The 17,223-nt window shown below is 41.6% G+C and overlaps 1 protein-coding gene across 1 annotated transcript in view; it reads right to left on the bottom strand.

Annotated features, from left to right (window-relative positions):
* prkcaa (protein kinase C, alpha, a) overlaps window positions 1-15,972 on the bottom strand; it is a 230,038-nt gene extending 214,066 nt beyond the window's left edge. The window contains exons 1-2 of the mRNA XM_017692988.2: window positions 15,574-15,972; window positions 14,651-14,682 (exon numbers count right to left, since the gene is read on the bottom strand). Coding sequence (XP_017548477.1) covers window positions 14,651-14,682; window positions 15,574-15,734 — 193 coding nt within the window. The 5' untranslated portion in view covers window positions 15,735-15,972. The remainder of the gene's footprint in view (window positions 1-14,650; window positions 14,683-15,573) is intronic.
* Window positions 15,973-17,223: the final 1,251 nt, after the last annotated feature.

Genomic DNA, 17,223 nt, shown 5'->3' with positions numbered 1-17,223 from the left:
TGTTCTCACCAGCTAATGAAAAACAAAACAACAGTAGTTGTACCACCTTCAAGATATGTCACCAGAGGGGACTTTCCTCATCTTCAAATGGGAAAACCACTGTAGGATGCACGTATGCATGTTTACAAGATGTTTACTGATGTTTCATTCTTAACTTGATACTTTATTTCATATTTGCCAGAGCATCTCTGAGACTTCAGCTAATGACAACTGAGAGCTGACAATAATATTTAAGTGTCAGTGTTTTTAATTAAAACTGCTGATCTATTCAATTTGTTGACCATATAACAGCCAACAGCCCAGTGTTGCAACTGCTGGCAGTTCAGGCAGGACAATCCCACTGCAGCCTGTATGGCGGGGGGTTAGTGGTGAGCAGGCCCCTGGTTCTGTCCATCGTAATACCCTTTATATTACCAACTATGCAATTTTTCCACCCATGACTCATGCTATGATGATTACTGTAATTCATCTGTTAGCCTACATTAGAGCACTCAGGTCTTACTCTGCAAGTAAACAGCAATATTGCCGCATTTTTTTTATTAATTGCAGCCAAAGGCCCAAAAGATCCAGAAGGCCAACACATCAGAAGTCACAATTTTAGCTCATTAGAAACGGCATCGGTACATCAGTGACAAAACTTTCACATCCGCCCAAGTTCTGTGACAGTCCTGTTTGATGCGCCACTGGCCTTTGTCCATTCTGCTCATTCCAATTCGGTGGCACTAGTGCGTGATGGCCCAGCCCAAGCTGCAGTGAAAGCTTGACTCATTTTAATTCCATGCTGAAGTCAGTTTGAGTGACAGGCGGCAACACAAAGCCAGAAGATCGCGACCCGCATTACCGATCAGTGCTGGGACTCTCCTGCCTTCATATCCTTTACCTGAGCCGCTGCCAAGCTCTTCCGTCTGCCCTGAATGTTTAATGAATTTTCCCATTGATATTTCAAGAGCTTAAAAATTCAATAAACGCTTACAACCAGATTCTCATTCATACATATATATTGATTTTAGAAAAGGCCAATAACACATGGCACACAAAGTGCCTGGTCTAAATGAAAATCTTTTTGGGAAAACAGCCCAGTAATCAGGCTTCCATTCATTAAAGCGCTCACTTTTCAGCCTCTCCATATATAGCTGACTTTGAGTGACTGGGTCTGACTGTGTCTAGACCATTTTAACCCAGGCCTGAAATTCTCCACTGTGTTGCATGATATCACACCCTCATGCTCACATGTCATTCTATGCATGTTTGAGCCAAGCCCTATGAAAGTAAAACCCTATAGAACGGTATAATTCTAGGGCATGCACTGCAGACTAGCCAACTAGCAGTGGTGGACGAAGTACACAAATCACGTAGTTCAGTTAAAGCAGAGATACCGAAGGTAAAATATTACTCCAGTAAAAGTAGAAGTTCCTCCCTTTAGACCTCCACTTGAGTAAAAGTACAAAAGTATTTGCCATCAATTGTACTTAAGCATCAAAAATAAAAATACTAAAAGATTAATTAACATAATGCAACTTGTTACAAGTTTAAGTTGAATAAAAACTGGCTTTAAACTCAGGATCACAGATGAGCCCTTTTACTATGTTGATCTGTAGGCCTCTGTTCATAAACAGAAACCAGCCCAAACTAATTTACTATAAAATGAAATGGTGTTTGTAGAAATTCAGAAAAAAGCCACGTCAGTCTCGACTGCATATGTGGACATATTTCTATATTGTGCTCTATTTACACAAAGTTAGGTTAGTTCATCATTTATGTTGAACAGACTCTCACAAAGTTTTACGCCGCTGCGCTGACGTTGAACCGTGTGCTGCACTGGGTCGGTATGACCAAGAGGTCAAAACCAGCTCTAAACAAAGTGACCACTGTGCCCTGATGTTCTCGCTTCTTTTGTTTTGACTTTGAAAATGTTGTTTTTATGCATGCAAGCCAAAAGGAATGACCAATTTTGCATAATGTAGTGGAGTAAAAAGTAAGATATATGATTTCAAAATGTAGTGAAGTGAAAATAAAAAGTCGCCCAAACTGGAAATACTTCAGTAAAGTGCGGATACACGGAAAAACTACTTAAGTACAGTAACGAATTACATTTACTTATGAATTACATTTAATTACGTTACTGTCCACCACTGCTAACTAGCTAGCACACTTCCTATCCAAGCTAATCAACCTTTCTGGATGTGTTTGAGGTATAAAGTTCGAGTCTGTTTTGACAGTTTCCTTTAACGCTGCATTTATTGCACAGTTTTTTTTTTATTGTAGTCATGCTTCATTCTGTAGTCTGTGTTATGTCCATTTACGGAACCCCAGGTCTAAATTCCATTTCCTTATGGCCAGAATGAATGGGGTTCATTCCGGGCCAACAACAGGCTGGCAAATGTCCTGAATTACGAGGTCGTTAAAGAGCATTAATAATAATATAGCTACATGCGAGTTTAAGCTGTTCATCTGCCCTCAGTCTGTACATGGAAATACGCTACCACACTAGCAAAGCGTGCTTAGGGAGGCTGCCAGTCTAATGACGTCAATTCAGTGTGCAGCAGCTTTAGCCCACATGTAGCAATATTCATATTTCAACTCTTTAACAACCTCGTTATTCAGAGGATCCAGTGATACTTGAGAGAAGAATGTTCACAGGACAAAACGTATCAGGTTCTGAACATTTCTGTCTACTACAGGGTGCAGCAGAGGCCATTTTTCTAAAACCCTGTTCATTCTGGCCATAGAGACAGTCATGCTTAGACACGGAGTTCCTAATATGAGCATAAGAGCATAGCACCCACTACAAAATGAGGACATGACTGCAGTGGTCTATATCACTCTGGTTCAGTGCATCAAATTGAAGGCTTTTCTAACAATATCTCTATTTGAAGCCACGCCGCTGCAAGCTTTGTAGGAACGGCATTGCATGAAATGACCACACTTGCAAAACTGTGAGGTAAAGATGCAGTGAAATCTTACTATGTCAAGTTTGACAATCAAAATGATTAAATCTTAAATCTATATGAATTAAGCTTAAGCTTTTTTACTCAGTAACTACATTAACTACAGTGCGAAGTGGCTTAAGTTATAGAAGCATGTGATAAAAGTCTAGACCCGCAGGCCTCTCCTGGTCAAACCAGAGATTAACCTAGAGTCGGGGTCAGTTCACAGGCTCAGTATTATAAAGTTAACTTTCCCCACTTAAAACTTGCTAAGACTGCAGTGTTGATAAAGTAGGCAGTTTAAAAACTGCACTCAAATTGTGATCAATTTAAGGTTAATCATTCAGTCCATCCGTCAACAACGGACTCAAGTTTGACTCAGGTTTGAGCTGCATCTCTGACCGTTTCCATTTAAGGAACACACAAAAAAATTGACTATTTATGCAGTTTATTCTGCTCTTTTCCACAAATAACATTATTTCCAAGGCATCTACATTTCCCTTTTTTTTCCAAAACTACCTTGAACAAGAAAGCACATAAATGAAAACACAAGTCGCATATCAGTCGCATCTTATGTTTCGTCTAGGCTCACTGAACCAAACTGCGCTCTGAATAAACTTGCATGTCTACTTGGAAAAAGGTTACAGCACACCCAACAATACGGAAAACATGTTACTCGGAATTCACTGCTGATGACAGAGCAAATAAAATGCCCTTTATTTCCTTAATATGTAACTATTTTCTGTTTTTTCAACTGCTTTATAGTGTTTTAATCCATTCTGCTATTCCATGCTTAATGCAACGTTCCTTATAAAGGTCAATATCCTATGTGAACTGATTCGTGATTCATTATTTGTATCACTTTTGATGCTTTCCCTAGAAGGTAGGACAAAGTCTTCAAAAGCTTTTTCTAAAGCTTTTTTGCTAAAGCAGTCTCTTTATTCCACAGGTTCCTGCCATAAAAAGACAGCAGAAGCTGGGAAATCCCACTGGTCTGGACTAACATTAGTAAAGCACAAAGCCAGCCTGTCCTTTATTTCCACTTCTTTCTCCATCCATTTAATGATGACCTGTAGCACTGATCTCTATTCCCAGCCCCCCATTCCTACGCTGCCTCTTCTAACACACTAATTATCCAGCCATTGAATGAGTTGTAGCAGCTGGGTTGTAGCAGGGAGAACACAGTGTAGTACTGTGATGCAAGCAGAAAAGAACACGGACCTTCAGTGGTCTGTCTTGTGCTACACTCTTCATGATGCTGTGTAAGAGCATGGCCTGAAATAATCTTGATTGACCCCAGTTGACACCTACTATAGCTGGATTATTAGCAGCCTCAACTCTGCTCTTACTCAATCAGAATCAATGCAACAAAACAGTCAGCTACACACTAAAGGCCTTAGCAGACTTCTTGCAGAGACGACTCTCACCTGGTTTTAGCGAACAACGCGACGTAATTTCAGAGAAAAAGAACAACCGCAGATGTTGCGCACACTGGTCAGTAAAAAAGAGCCATGATTTAGGGGCAGTCGTGCGCTGGAGGTTAGGGAACTGGCCCTGTAACCGGAAGGTTGCCGGTTTGATCCCCAGCACTGACAGGCCATGACTGAGGTGTCCTTGAGCAAGACACCTAACCCCCAATTGCTCCCCGGGCGCCCCCTAGTGTCTGTGTATTCACTAGGGTGTATGTGGTGTTTCACTTCACGGATGGGTTAAATGTGGAGGTGGAATTTCCCCGGTTGTGGGATTAAAAAAGTATCACTTAACAAAGATGGACAACTTTGAGGAGCTTCGGCTTTGGCAGACACACTTTCACTGTGAAACAAGCATGAATACTTCCTAAATGTAAAATATTAAGTCTACTATTCGGTAGTACAAAGCACCAAAACAAACAGGGTATCTTATATTTAGGTTCACAAGACAACGAGGGTGAAGTTGACGTTCTATTCACCAGCTTCTTGTTTGAATTTTCCCGTTCCACCTTAAATGGCGGCAATCTTCTGAATTCAAATGTTGCCATAGTTAGAACAGTGAAAGAATCATATTCCAGCAGTCACGAAACATATCAAAATGTCACAGCGTCAGCTTTCGGCTTTGCATAACCCTCGAGAATTTCATATCGCAAGAAGTCCACTGAGGCCTTAAGACTGCACCACGTATTGCTGCTGTGAAGGGATGCAATAATACAACATACTGTATTGTATCAAATCATTGTATTGTGACTAGCATGTTAGTTTGTGGCTAGTATGTTAGCTTGGGACAAACATTAGCTTGATATTAGTTTGGGACACTATAAAGCACGACTTGTTTCATGTACTGTGTTTTTGTCATTTTGGATGCTCTAATAAACTTCAAATGGGAAAGAAAATATTATTGTAAGACATTTTCAGCCATTTTTTGCTGTCGAGACACCACTGTTCTACAGCGAATCAAATAATTGTGTGAAATCATTAAATTCCACCTGTGATATTTCTTGCAGTATATCAAAAATACATTGAACTAACGTGGTCAAAAATCTGTTAGCTTTATTGTAGCCAACATTATTTATGTTTGCTGGATCATTAGTAGAGATGCACCGATGCCACTGTTTCCTTTCCAATTCCACACGACTGAAGCTGTAGTATCGGCTGATACTGAGTAGTAGTACCAATAATAATTCTATCTAACCTTACTCACCCGTAAGTCTTGATTTTTATACAATTACATGTTTAAAATATTTTATATTCATTAAATCTATGTCCACAAATAAAACACTCAGCTTGGATTGTATTTATCAGATGCTTGAGAAGACTTATTTTGGTTTATTTACTGCATATATTTAGCATTTACTATGATATAATTAGAAATAAGAAACATGTTTAACAACTTAAATAAATGTAAAATATCTTTATTGTTCAAAACAGTTAACAACAGAACTGAACAGTATACAGATAAACCTGCGGTCTTTACACATCAGCACACAGCAGCTTCTCTGGCTCAATGTTGTTTTACATCCAAATTTCTCAAGTCCTTTGTCTCATTTGTGCGTCATGTTCACTGTCTGCGTCTCTCAGCTTCAGTTCAGTAAATTTCACAGTGTTAAAGTTCATAACCGCTGTTGTCGGAGGAAAACCTCGTATCATCAAAAGAAAAAAAACTTTACTTTTAATGTAAGTCAATGGAACCAATTTTTTTTTCAAGTCATCTAGGATAATTTCTTTTAGTCTGTTCAAAATGAAATGTACATACAATGTAAAGGGTATCAGATGTTTTTCAGATTATGTCAAAAACGGAAAAACAACAAAATCGGAGATCCGAGGTTTTCTTCTGACAGCAGTGCAATGTTAGTATCAGTGACTATCAGTGTTTTTTCTGGCCTAGTTTAAGCAACAGGCCACGAGACCCTGCTGCTGAATAATACAGCTGACCGACCGCAGGCTTGTTGTTACGTTCTGTCTATTGGTGCACATACATGCATCAGAAATTGCTTAATGGTGTCAGTCATTTCACTGTCCCTATCACTGATACTGCGTTTGAGTGCTGATAGAGTATCTGTACCATAATCATTAGACTTCCTTAACTCATCAAAACTACCTACAGAAACTCGTCTGGAACAACGCACAAACATATTTTGGGATTTGTCAAAGACCTGAATTGCATATGGGAACCTTCTGCAATTAATTTGCAAAAGCTAATACAGCATTAATGATAAATGCTATGTTCTGCAGCCCTGCCGTTCGATATAAAGAGCAAAGCAGTTTGAGCATTTTCACCGCGTCTGTGTTGAGTCTGTCAGCTCGTGTGGGAGCAGACCAGCCGGCTCAGTTGGCTAATGTGGATTGATAGAGCATCGTCCCAAAGGCAAGGTACTGAAATTACAGCCTTCAAACGCTCAGCAGCCACAGCAAAAACAACGGCTATGTTGTTAGTGGCGCAGACTCGGATTCTTAAGGCAAGTGCAGGAAAAAGCCTCCAATTTGTTGGTGGTGACCTTTGCCCTTGGCATTTACGCTGCTATAGCTCAATGTGTATGTGTGTATAGGTGGGTAGCCTCTCAACACTGGACTTAAGACTGAGTTTAACTGCTTATAAAAGCAGGAAAGGCAGACATAGCACAGCATTGATGATTTCTGCAGGACCTTGTAGTGGGTGAAAAACTAGAGATTTGTAAAATAAATGCATGAAATATATGCCATGCAGTCACAACAGCCTTTAGTATAAGGAGTGGTCCTGTTTAGAACCAAGAGCTGTACATAGAACCATTTCATGATTAAATGGTTTGTTGCATGGTGAAATGGTTCTTGATGGAGAATGTGTTGTATGTTGTTCTATATAGAAACAAAAATGGGTTCTGCTATTGCTATGATGTCAAGCTTGTAACAACAGAAGAACCCTTTTCCTTGCTTTTCAAAAAGGCTCTAAACAGAACGACATACAACACATTCTCCATCAATCAGAAGAAACCCTTTGACTATGAAATGGTATGGTTTTATACAGAACTCATGGTTCTACATAGAAATATTGCCTTTATTGAAGAACCTTTGCGAAACTATCTTTTTAAATGTGTAGCCTGTATATCTGGGTGTGTTTGTATCACTTTTGGTCAAACAGCATGACTATTTTGAATGTCCAGCTAAACAAGCACCAGACCAGCATAAAGCTAAGTTTTTGTTTTGGCCCATAAAAAACAAATTATGTTATTTACATCGCAGGTCTGGTTAACAGAAAGTACTGAACATGTACTAGTGTCCTCCATGTATCGATCTACCCTACAGTTTGAGCTTTGGGTTAAAAATAAATAACCAAGCAATAAAAACTGGTCGAATTTCCCAATTGGGCTGTAAAGAAATCAGAATAATCTATAAAACTCAATGATCACTTTATATTAGTTGTACACAAAAAGGAGCCTATAAAACATAAGGCACTCTTCCTGAGACAGACGCTCACTTGAGTTTTACGGCGCAGTTGGAGACTCTCCGATGGAATTCCTCTCTCAGTGTGAAGGTCTAAGCCTAATCTCTGCCCAGAATACTTAAAGGCCACATTTGAGATCAATCAATGTATTGAGTTCCGTCCTCCCTGTCACGCTGACCTGAGACAAAGTCTATTTCTGTGTCTAATCTGCTCCAGAGATCTGCGACATTTTAGCCCACATTTAGGTTCGCCTTAATAATTGATGAGAGCAGAGAGTGATTCTGAGGCAGCAGCACCTTCAGCTGCGAAACTAAAGCGCCTGCAGGCTTTGAGCTCTGTCTCAATCACCACAGGGATCTAATGCACACACAATATCACACGTAGCATCCAACATGTTGATTACATCTATATCAGCGCATGTCAGCATTCGTTTTGTTCAACTAAGTACTTGAAAAGTTTATGTACCTCTACACTACATTAGCAGTTCATGAAATGGGTAAATTGAGGCTGGTGTGAAAGACAGGCACCTAAAAATGGCTCTTTTGGTGCAGTTAGCAAGTTAGACAACTGTAACAAAACCGTAATAAAAGCGAACATAGTTATCTCAGACATTTCCTCAACATATTATAGTGCTACACTGATCTGTAACTGGCATGGCTGGCGACAGTGGGGTGAAGCTGTGGTTTGCTAAACTAATGTTGCTGTTAGCATGCTGGCTAACTCACCTATCATAAGCAGTAAAATCATAAAAATGTATTTAAGAATAACTGTTCTACACACAGTAATGCTACACAATGACCTGTAGCAAGAAAGTGTAGCTGATCAGTGTGGCTGATGGCAGTGGGGTGTTGTTAGCCAAGGAGCTAACATAGCAGCTGCATTTAGCCAAGGAGCTAACACAGCAGTTAGCAGGCCGGCTAATTCCCCTAACAAACAGTAAAAATTACAAATGAATAGATGAATATCTATCAGTCACCTCACTGTCTGCATATCATGCAGTTCCTTTCATGTGTTTATCTAGAGCCACTGGTAAAGAAATGTTAAACATTTGTGCTTGGACTCGGGCTAAGTTAGCACTTCCTTCATTTTGGAGGTTCAGTGCTGCTACGATGCTGCCCCTTCAGAGGTCAGCACAGCCAAAGCAGCAGCAGCAAATTTGAGTCTCAAATTCTACCAAAGTTGAACTGGTGCAAAGTTTTACAAATTTCTTTGACTCCATTGAATCCTTCATCACAGGAATTCCATTGACATGAATGTGGTTTCACTTGATGAGTGCCAGTGGTTTCAGACTTACAGCTTTCTAACTCCAGGCAGTCCAAACCAACATAACAGTTCACAAATCAGCTGCTTATGTCAACATTTATCAACATTAAATACTAAAACCCTCATTCAAGCCCCCATCAAGCTGTATCTAAGCTTTGCGTAGGACAGCCTAGATATGGCCTGTCATAAGTTTAACACAGAACCCACGTACATTATCATCTTTCATCCCCACTAAGAGATTAAATCAAAGCACCCACACACATACACGCAACGTATTAGCACTTTTTATCCCCACAAAGAGATTAATACAAAGTAACATGCAAGCAAACAGTCATGCCCTGGTCATTGTCGCCATAAAGCATGGACTCCTGACCCTTTAATAGGTCTGCAGCTTTATGGCAGCTGTTTATTCCACCACTTGAGCTGCAGAGCACTCACTGTCCATGCAACTCCTTAGCAGAGTTATGACGAAGGAAACCGGTCAGATGCCAAGCGTCCACTCACAATGGGCACTATATAGTCATCAGTCTTAAAAAGTGATGCCTGTGTTTATGGCTTACAGTACAGCTAGCTTCATTTCCAGCCACCATACATGCAGCAGTGATGTTTTAATACAGCTAAAGGTGGAGTGTTGTCTGAAAGACTTCGGGTGCCAAACAAACAGAATGCATTTGTGATATGTCACCACTGTCACATCAAAACATTAAATGTTTTGTGTTTTAATATTTTACACTTTATTTGATGCCAGTTGCCATGGCTAATGGACCAAAGGTCTCCTAATGGTCTTGTAAAAATTAATTAACTTTTAAGCCAAAGTTCGTTAAGTTTAGTCATTATCGTCCTTTATTTATCTCTGATTTTAAGCCAGTGTTGTCTTAGTTCAGTTGTTTAACATGAATTAATTTTATTTCCTTTCTGATTTCACCCCACAGAAGAACCACTTTTGGCTCCCTGCAAAACCTTTAGATGGACGGTTCTAACTGTCCGGGTGTGAAGAACTTTTTCAAAGTTTAAAGAACCTCCACATGATGTAAAGGATCTAGGAAGAACACTTACATTTTTAAGGAACCTTTACATTGTGTGAAGGTTCTTCACCCTCAGATATCTCGTTTATAAACACGGTTCTTTCTGTAAAGAACCCTTTGTGGCAACTTATTTTTTCATGAATGTACATTGTCAGCACATTAGTACATTAAAACACTGTGTGTACACTGTTAGCACAAACTGCTAAAAGGCATTCTGTAATGTACCAAAAAAGGTTCTCTGACTAGTAACAATAATGGAACACTTTTTGGTGCTGTATAGAAACATTTTTGAGAAGGTTCTGTAAAGAAACTTCATCCACATATAATCTGTATAAACTAGAATAACGATAAATTTGAGTTCAGCTGAGTTGGAACCTCAAACTATCATCAAATATCTTCTTTACTAAGAAAAAAGCAGCATAACCCCCAAAAGCGTAATGGATTCAGCCACATTTGCAATAGCAAATTCCTCAATTAAGGCACCAGAAATGCTTCCGTAATCAACCACAGCTCTTACAGACTGACTCAAGGTACAGTGACAGCACAGATTTCACACCATTTAGATGGCTGTCCTTCGGGAGACGCCACAGCGGGAGCCAAGTGACTGACCGGCCGAGCTGCAGCGGATGCTGACGCACAGCAAAGCATTGCCATGGCGATGCTTCCCATTTCCTTCAGAAAAGAAAGAAAATTCACTTACACTCACTTTTGACAGCCTTCTAGAATTAGAACTGAACTCAGTGTTCCAGAACCATGTTCCAGACTCTGGAGCACTGTTCTAGAGCTCTGCTCTTCTTCCGGAAGGCTGCCGTAACATGTGAACAGCACAGGGTGTTCTTCTCTGGAAAAGAAATGTGATGATCAAAGCGGTTTTCCTTCAAAAATTCTAAAATTCCAAAGTAATTCTGAATTTCTGAAGTCCGAACTAACTCTGCAGCTCCTACTCGAAGTTCAGATCTCTTAGATCTGCTCTGAGACATGCCATTTGGTTTGAAATCGGTTCATCTCTGTGGTGGTCACTCATCCTGCAAGCAGTGGACAGAGCAGAAGCTCTCATGGTTGGACAGATGCACCTGCAGATGTTTTCACCTTTGCAATTTGTCTAATATGAATTGTTATCACCCACATCGACGTTTTCACAACATCAGATAAGGTTGTGCACACATGAATATTCTCCACCGGTGGATGTGTAAATAGATACGGTGCCTAGCAATCTGTCAAGCACACAGAGAGATGAGTGCACAGGCAGAGCAGAGGAGATATTGCCCAAGCCAGAAGATAACATGTTTGCTGTTGTGCACCAGCTGCTACTGCTACACTGCTACACTGTTTTATTGCCTATAATACAGCTGGCAGGGCTACAAGGTGTCTTGGTATCAAAAATTTCATATTGACTGGCCCACCACAATCAGCTGCATGCCAGCCTTCCTTCTTCACCCTTTCAGAGTACACTGGTCACTTTATTTAGACAGGAAAAAATCAACTACCTTATTAGCTTTTTAGCAGATGAGTGCATTACAGTTTACGGTTTACAGATGCACTACAGGTAGTTGGGCAGTAGACATTGCTGCAGATAAACATTGTACTTTTTTTTTCACTAGCTACTGGGGGAGGGAATCACAGGGCACAATACGATACTGTCACGATAATGATGATATCACGATACTGCAATTCTGTGATACTCGATATATTGCAAGACAATCCTCTACGATACATCACGATATCCGTGTAACTGAAAAAAGGTCCCTGTTTTCCGTCATTTCTGCTCTATGAGTTACTTTTTCTTCACCGCAAGTTTACCCTATTCATTTAATTCGCCATTTAGCACCACCATGTGGAGTCATGCAGAAGTGAATCTAGTAAATCAGATTGGAGGGGGAGTCCATTTCGAGCCTTTACTGTTCATGCATGTTTCAACAAATAAATCGATATTTGGCGATTTGGCGCTGGTATATCGATATCGCATCGCAAAAGAAAACAATACGGTATATCACTGCATCAATATTTTATCCCACCCATACTAGCTAGCTAAGTACTCAAAGATGACCAAAGCTTGATAGTTTGCCATATTCCTAAACCTCCAACCAGTGTGTTTTAAGTTGGGGGTGCTGAAGTATTAAGCATGTATGTGTGGTGTGAACAGTGATGTCATGCAAAATGACTTGCGTGTCATGATGTGCCATAACGTGGCGAGAAATGACAATATACTCATATAACTGACACATTTCTCACCTTCTGGACAAACTTAATACACGACATCCAATCAGATTGTTGATACGTGGTGCAGTAACCAGTTATGTCGCACCCTCAGCCACACACTCAAACGCAATACTTTCTTAACATTCATTATGTCAGTCTGAGCTGGAGGACAATATTAGTCTGCTTTAGTCTGGCCTACAGCTCTGCACATACTGTCCATCTACGCACCTCAATCAGTGTGTCTTTTAGTGACATGTATCCAAAGCAGGAAGGCAGCGGACGAGGAAAGTGGTTCAGCTCGCTTTAATGTAATTACATAGTTATTCTGGGGGTGCTGCAGCATCCTCAGCCACCCCACTTCCCGCGTCCCTGCCTTCAACCTTCAGGCTTTGACGTTACCTGCACTGCAGCTTGTATCTAGTGGTTTGCTTGGTTTGTAAGCCATCATAAAAAGCAAAGCTAGCTATCGTTGCTTGGTTTCCTTGCCAAACTAGTAAGTAATGTCGGCTATGCACTGTAAAAATTGTTGTATTAACATACAGATGTTCAGACGGTATTAAAATTTTGAGTTAACTGAATTTCAGAAAGTAAGTTAACCCCTTACCAAGTGATGGGCCTGCAGGCATGCCCAAAGATTTATTACACTTCTATAAACTAAGAACAGCTTAGTTTGCCTTGAAGACCTTGTAGTTAATGAATAATAAGCCATAATATGTAATAAGCATGAACGTTAAAGGTCTAACAGAACAAGAATCTGTGTTTTATATCCAATCAACATCTTACTGAACTTCAAGTAACTCAATATTTTAATATTTTTAAAACTTTTCTTAAGTTGCTTGGTGTCCAAGGAAATCTGGTAAGTAATACATTAGCTGTCACAGCTGCTAGTTAAAGGATGCTTTTCATAGTCTGCGCATATGCAAATAGGTAACTTCAGCCACCATAAACAAGCTGCTGTGCTACCAGGTCTACACTAATGTTCAATCCCTCACTATGAGACGTCAAGTCAATACATTGTTTGTTTTTTGCATTTTGCTGCCTCTCAAACACTTGTTCATCCTCACCACCTTCTTTAAGCAAACCTTTCCTTCTCTCTGTAGGTTCAGTTGGATTTTGGCAGTTGGGGAGAGAGTTACAGTGGCATTCTGATTGGACACTTGCATTGAAGATTCACTTTTTATGGGCAGACAGCTTCATCAACAGATACAGAGGCCCACTGGGAGCTCTCTATGCGATCCCAGTGGCCAGTCAATCTGTGCCCAGCACCAATTGCCCAAAAACAGAACAGGCTTGATTTTTTCCATCTTGTGCCAGAGCCATCATCACATGTGAATCACCATCTAGCACACGGCACTCATCAGAGACAAATCCGAAGCTCAGCTGAGCTTTTGTCTCAGGTTCACACAGTTTCTAAAGCCCAAGGCCAAGCCAAGAGATGTTCCTGATAGACAAAGCATCTCAGAGTGAGCTGGCATTCTCTTGTCTAAATAGGCTGGGCGGCTGCGGGGAAACAGCTCAGTGATGTCGTGTGCAGGCTTACGAGACTTTCTTTAGTAAAGAAAATGGTTCTATATAGGATCGTGAACACTCAAAGAACCTTTTGTGTGATTGCATCGTGAAAGGGTTATGGGATATACAGAATGTGCTGTAGATGGTTTTTGAAAAGGGTTCTACATATCATCAAAACAGTACCTCTATTATTACAATGTCAAGCTTGTAACAATAGCAGAACCCTTTTTGGTGCTATATAGAACCACATACAACACATCATGCCAAGGGTTCTCTAAGTGTTCATGGTTCTATATAGCACCGTTTTTCTTTACTAAAGAACCCTTGAAGAAGTGTGTAGAATCAGCACTTTCTACACAATTCATCTGCTTGCTTTCAATGCACCATGATTAGGTGATCATTCTTATAGAACTACACTATCACTGGTGATAACTGTGACTTCTAAGGGTTAAAATTTGACCACCAGCCTCTTTGAAAACTACAGTCGGGGTGTTTTGATTGACAACATAAGGCAATAACTACCAGCAGATTTCAGTATCTTGCTGTCAGACTCATTCCAAGCTGTGGCTCTGCAGTAGTTAGAGGGAGGACCAGTCAGGCTAGTGTGCCGGCTCTTACGCTACTGTAAGCATGCAAAGGGTATAGTAATCCTAGATTAGCTCTCACTTCCGGGGACACTCGCTGAGCATGCGTTCAAGACAAGCTGTACTCTGCCTGCACAAGCTTGTGCATTTCTATTCATATCAGTGCATGTTTGACTGTCATCTAACTGTCCATTTGCATGGACTGGGGCAGAAGCTGCTGCAAAGAAGGACGTATTCCACATTACTTCCTTACCTTGGCATTGGAATCCCTGCTTTCCAAAGCCCCTACGTTAGAGAGACAGAGAGTGAGAGAAAGAGAGTCAGTCACATGGCCAAATAGAAGCGATGCATTAGATAGCTAGCCCTCCTAAATCCTCTAATGGGCTTTTAGCTATCAGTTGCCTTCCATGCCGCAAGCAATCTGAGTCGATTAAAATGATGCTGCAGTGGAAATGAACGATGTAAATATTTGATATGCTTCAATCTAGGGTCTCTCCCAGCTTTGTCAGAGAAATGAACCCAATCACTGCCTGCTGTCCTGAGGGACCCACCTGTGACATTAGGGCCTGCTAATGTCATTACATAACATGTACATAAGAAATGCACCATGGCATGCATATAGGAACATGGACCACTGTTGCACTGCAAAATTCCATGTTTTTTCCAGCAATTAGAAAGCTGGAAAGTTATAAAGCACAAGCAGGAAGAACACAAAAATCCTTGCAATGCATCACTAGAATTAGGTGAAACTGCTATGATGCATGCATGTTACTTTCTTACTGGAAACCAACCAACGATCTGAGGGAGCGGACAGCCTGGAGCGCACCCACAACAGGTTATTTCTATTTCCCACCCGTATTCAGGAAACCCCGCCTCCTGCGCGGCGATTGGCCTGTAGTATCGCTCTCTCTGCTGCGATAGGCTGGCAATTTCCCATGGATTGGCTGGCAGTTCCCACACCGTGAGTATCAACTACTGCCCAATCCCTGCGCAGGAAGGCTCGGCAAGCCGGAGAACGGGTGCGAAAGAAAACAACGCCCAGACCAAGTTGGTTTCAAAACGATGCGAATCGAGAACCAGCAGCGGCGTTTGTGCGTGTGGAACTGTCCGATCTCGAGCAACCGTGCGTCCGCAGCCCGCTAAAGTTTGCGGGGCCAGGCACCGGCGTCCACTCACCAGATGAAGTCGGTGCAGTGGCTGCAGAAGGTGGGCTGCTTGAAGAACCTGGCGATGAACTTGTGGTTCTTCACTTCGTGCACGTTCTTCTGCCTGAGCGCGCCTTTCCGCGCGAAGCGATTGGCAACGTCCGACGAGGAGGACTCGTTCACGTCAGCCATGGCAGGAGAGTAAACAAAAAGAAAAGCAACACGAAAAAAACTACAGACGGACGCCTCAGTGCAGTACAGTTCCTCACGGGCTGCTGGAAAGTTGGGCTCGTGCTGCTGCTCTCTTCGCGCTGCGCTTTGGCCCCGCTTTGATACTGAAGGCAGAAACTCGAGTCGACTTTGGCCCCCTCCCTCTCTCTCTCTCTCTCTCTCTCTCTCTCTCTCTCTCTCTCTGTCTGTCTCTCTCTTTCGCTCTGTCTCTCTCTTTCGCTCTCTCACTTACAGTCTCTCTCTGTCTCTCTCTCTCTCTCTCCCTCGTTTACTCACTCCTTCCTTCTCGCCCTCGCGCTGACGTCACTCCGGTCCCGGAGACGGCGGACTCGAGCTTGGAGTCGCGCGCGCGCGCGCTGGGAGCGCCCCCTCATGCTCGAACCGCCAAGGTGCAAATCAAGAGGACTTCCTAAATGTTCCCTGGGACCAGGCCAGGCTTGGCTGTTTTTTCAGGATTTTCCCTGTTAGCCAGATAATTTAGCCAACGTCCAGCAGGAATGTCCACTGGCTCCTTTCCACGAAAGCATCTTGGAGGTTTTTAGAATGCAAGACGTTCTCATTAAGCTGGATAAGTGAGAATCCATCAGTGGGAACCTCCTTTATTGGCTTGACACTGCTGTGTAACACTTTCTGTTACAAAGGAATGAATGGTGGTCTCTGATATTCGGAAAGTGCTAAATAATACCCAAATAACCGATATAATTAATTAATCTGCTTTGTGACCCTCCCTCCCCTCCAAACATGACCTGTAGTATTGCACAGGTTCAACACTGTCCTGCACTTAAGGCCTTTTTCACACTCTGCATTAACATGCGCCTTGGGTGGTGCAATCATAAGGGGCAAGTGCACTCGTTAGTAGAGCTGTGAACAGGTTTTAATGTGAACACTTTCATAGTGCGAAGGAGTTGGGTTATGAATTCATGCAATCTAAAAGTTTATAACAGCTCATACATTTACACTAACAAGGAGCGAGACTGGCAGAGTCGATGTGAGTGGTACTTTCCCTCCGATCACAAAATCTGATCACAGGCAGTCACTGGAGCCAAAATCAAGACAAATGTAAATACATTTACGGCATTTGGCTGACGCTCTTATCCAGAGCGACTTATAATTTGATTATTTTTACACAGGTAGGCGGAGGTAGTGTTAGGAGTCTTGCCCAAGGACTCTTATTGGTATAGTGTAGGGTCTTTGCCAAGGTGGGGACTGAACCCCAGTCTACAGTGTAGAAGGCAGAGATGTTACCCACTACACTAACCAACCACTCTAAATACTAATGTCAAGTGTGAACTATTAGATCCACTTATGATCAGATCACACAGTGCCAAGTGTGTATAACAGAGCCATCATTGGAATCAGAACTGTTTATTAGAATCAGAATTATTCATAAGTTCATCATGGTCACATGCAAGGAGTTTGTTTTGGTGGATTTTCACATCCAGCCTATTGC

This window comes from Pygocentrus nattereri, chromosome 30 (assembly GCF_015220715.1).
Source record: "Pygocentrus nattereri isolate fPygNat1 chromosome 30, fPygNat1.pri, whole genome shotgun sequence".
NCBI lineage: Eukaryota > Metazoa > Chordata > Actinopteri > Characiformes > Serrasalmidae > Pygocentrus > Pygocentrus nattereri.
The sequence above is the reverse complement of the archived record's forward strand: the minus strand, read 5'-3'. Positions and strand labels throughout refer to the sequence as shown.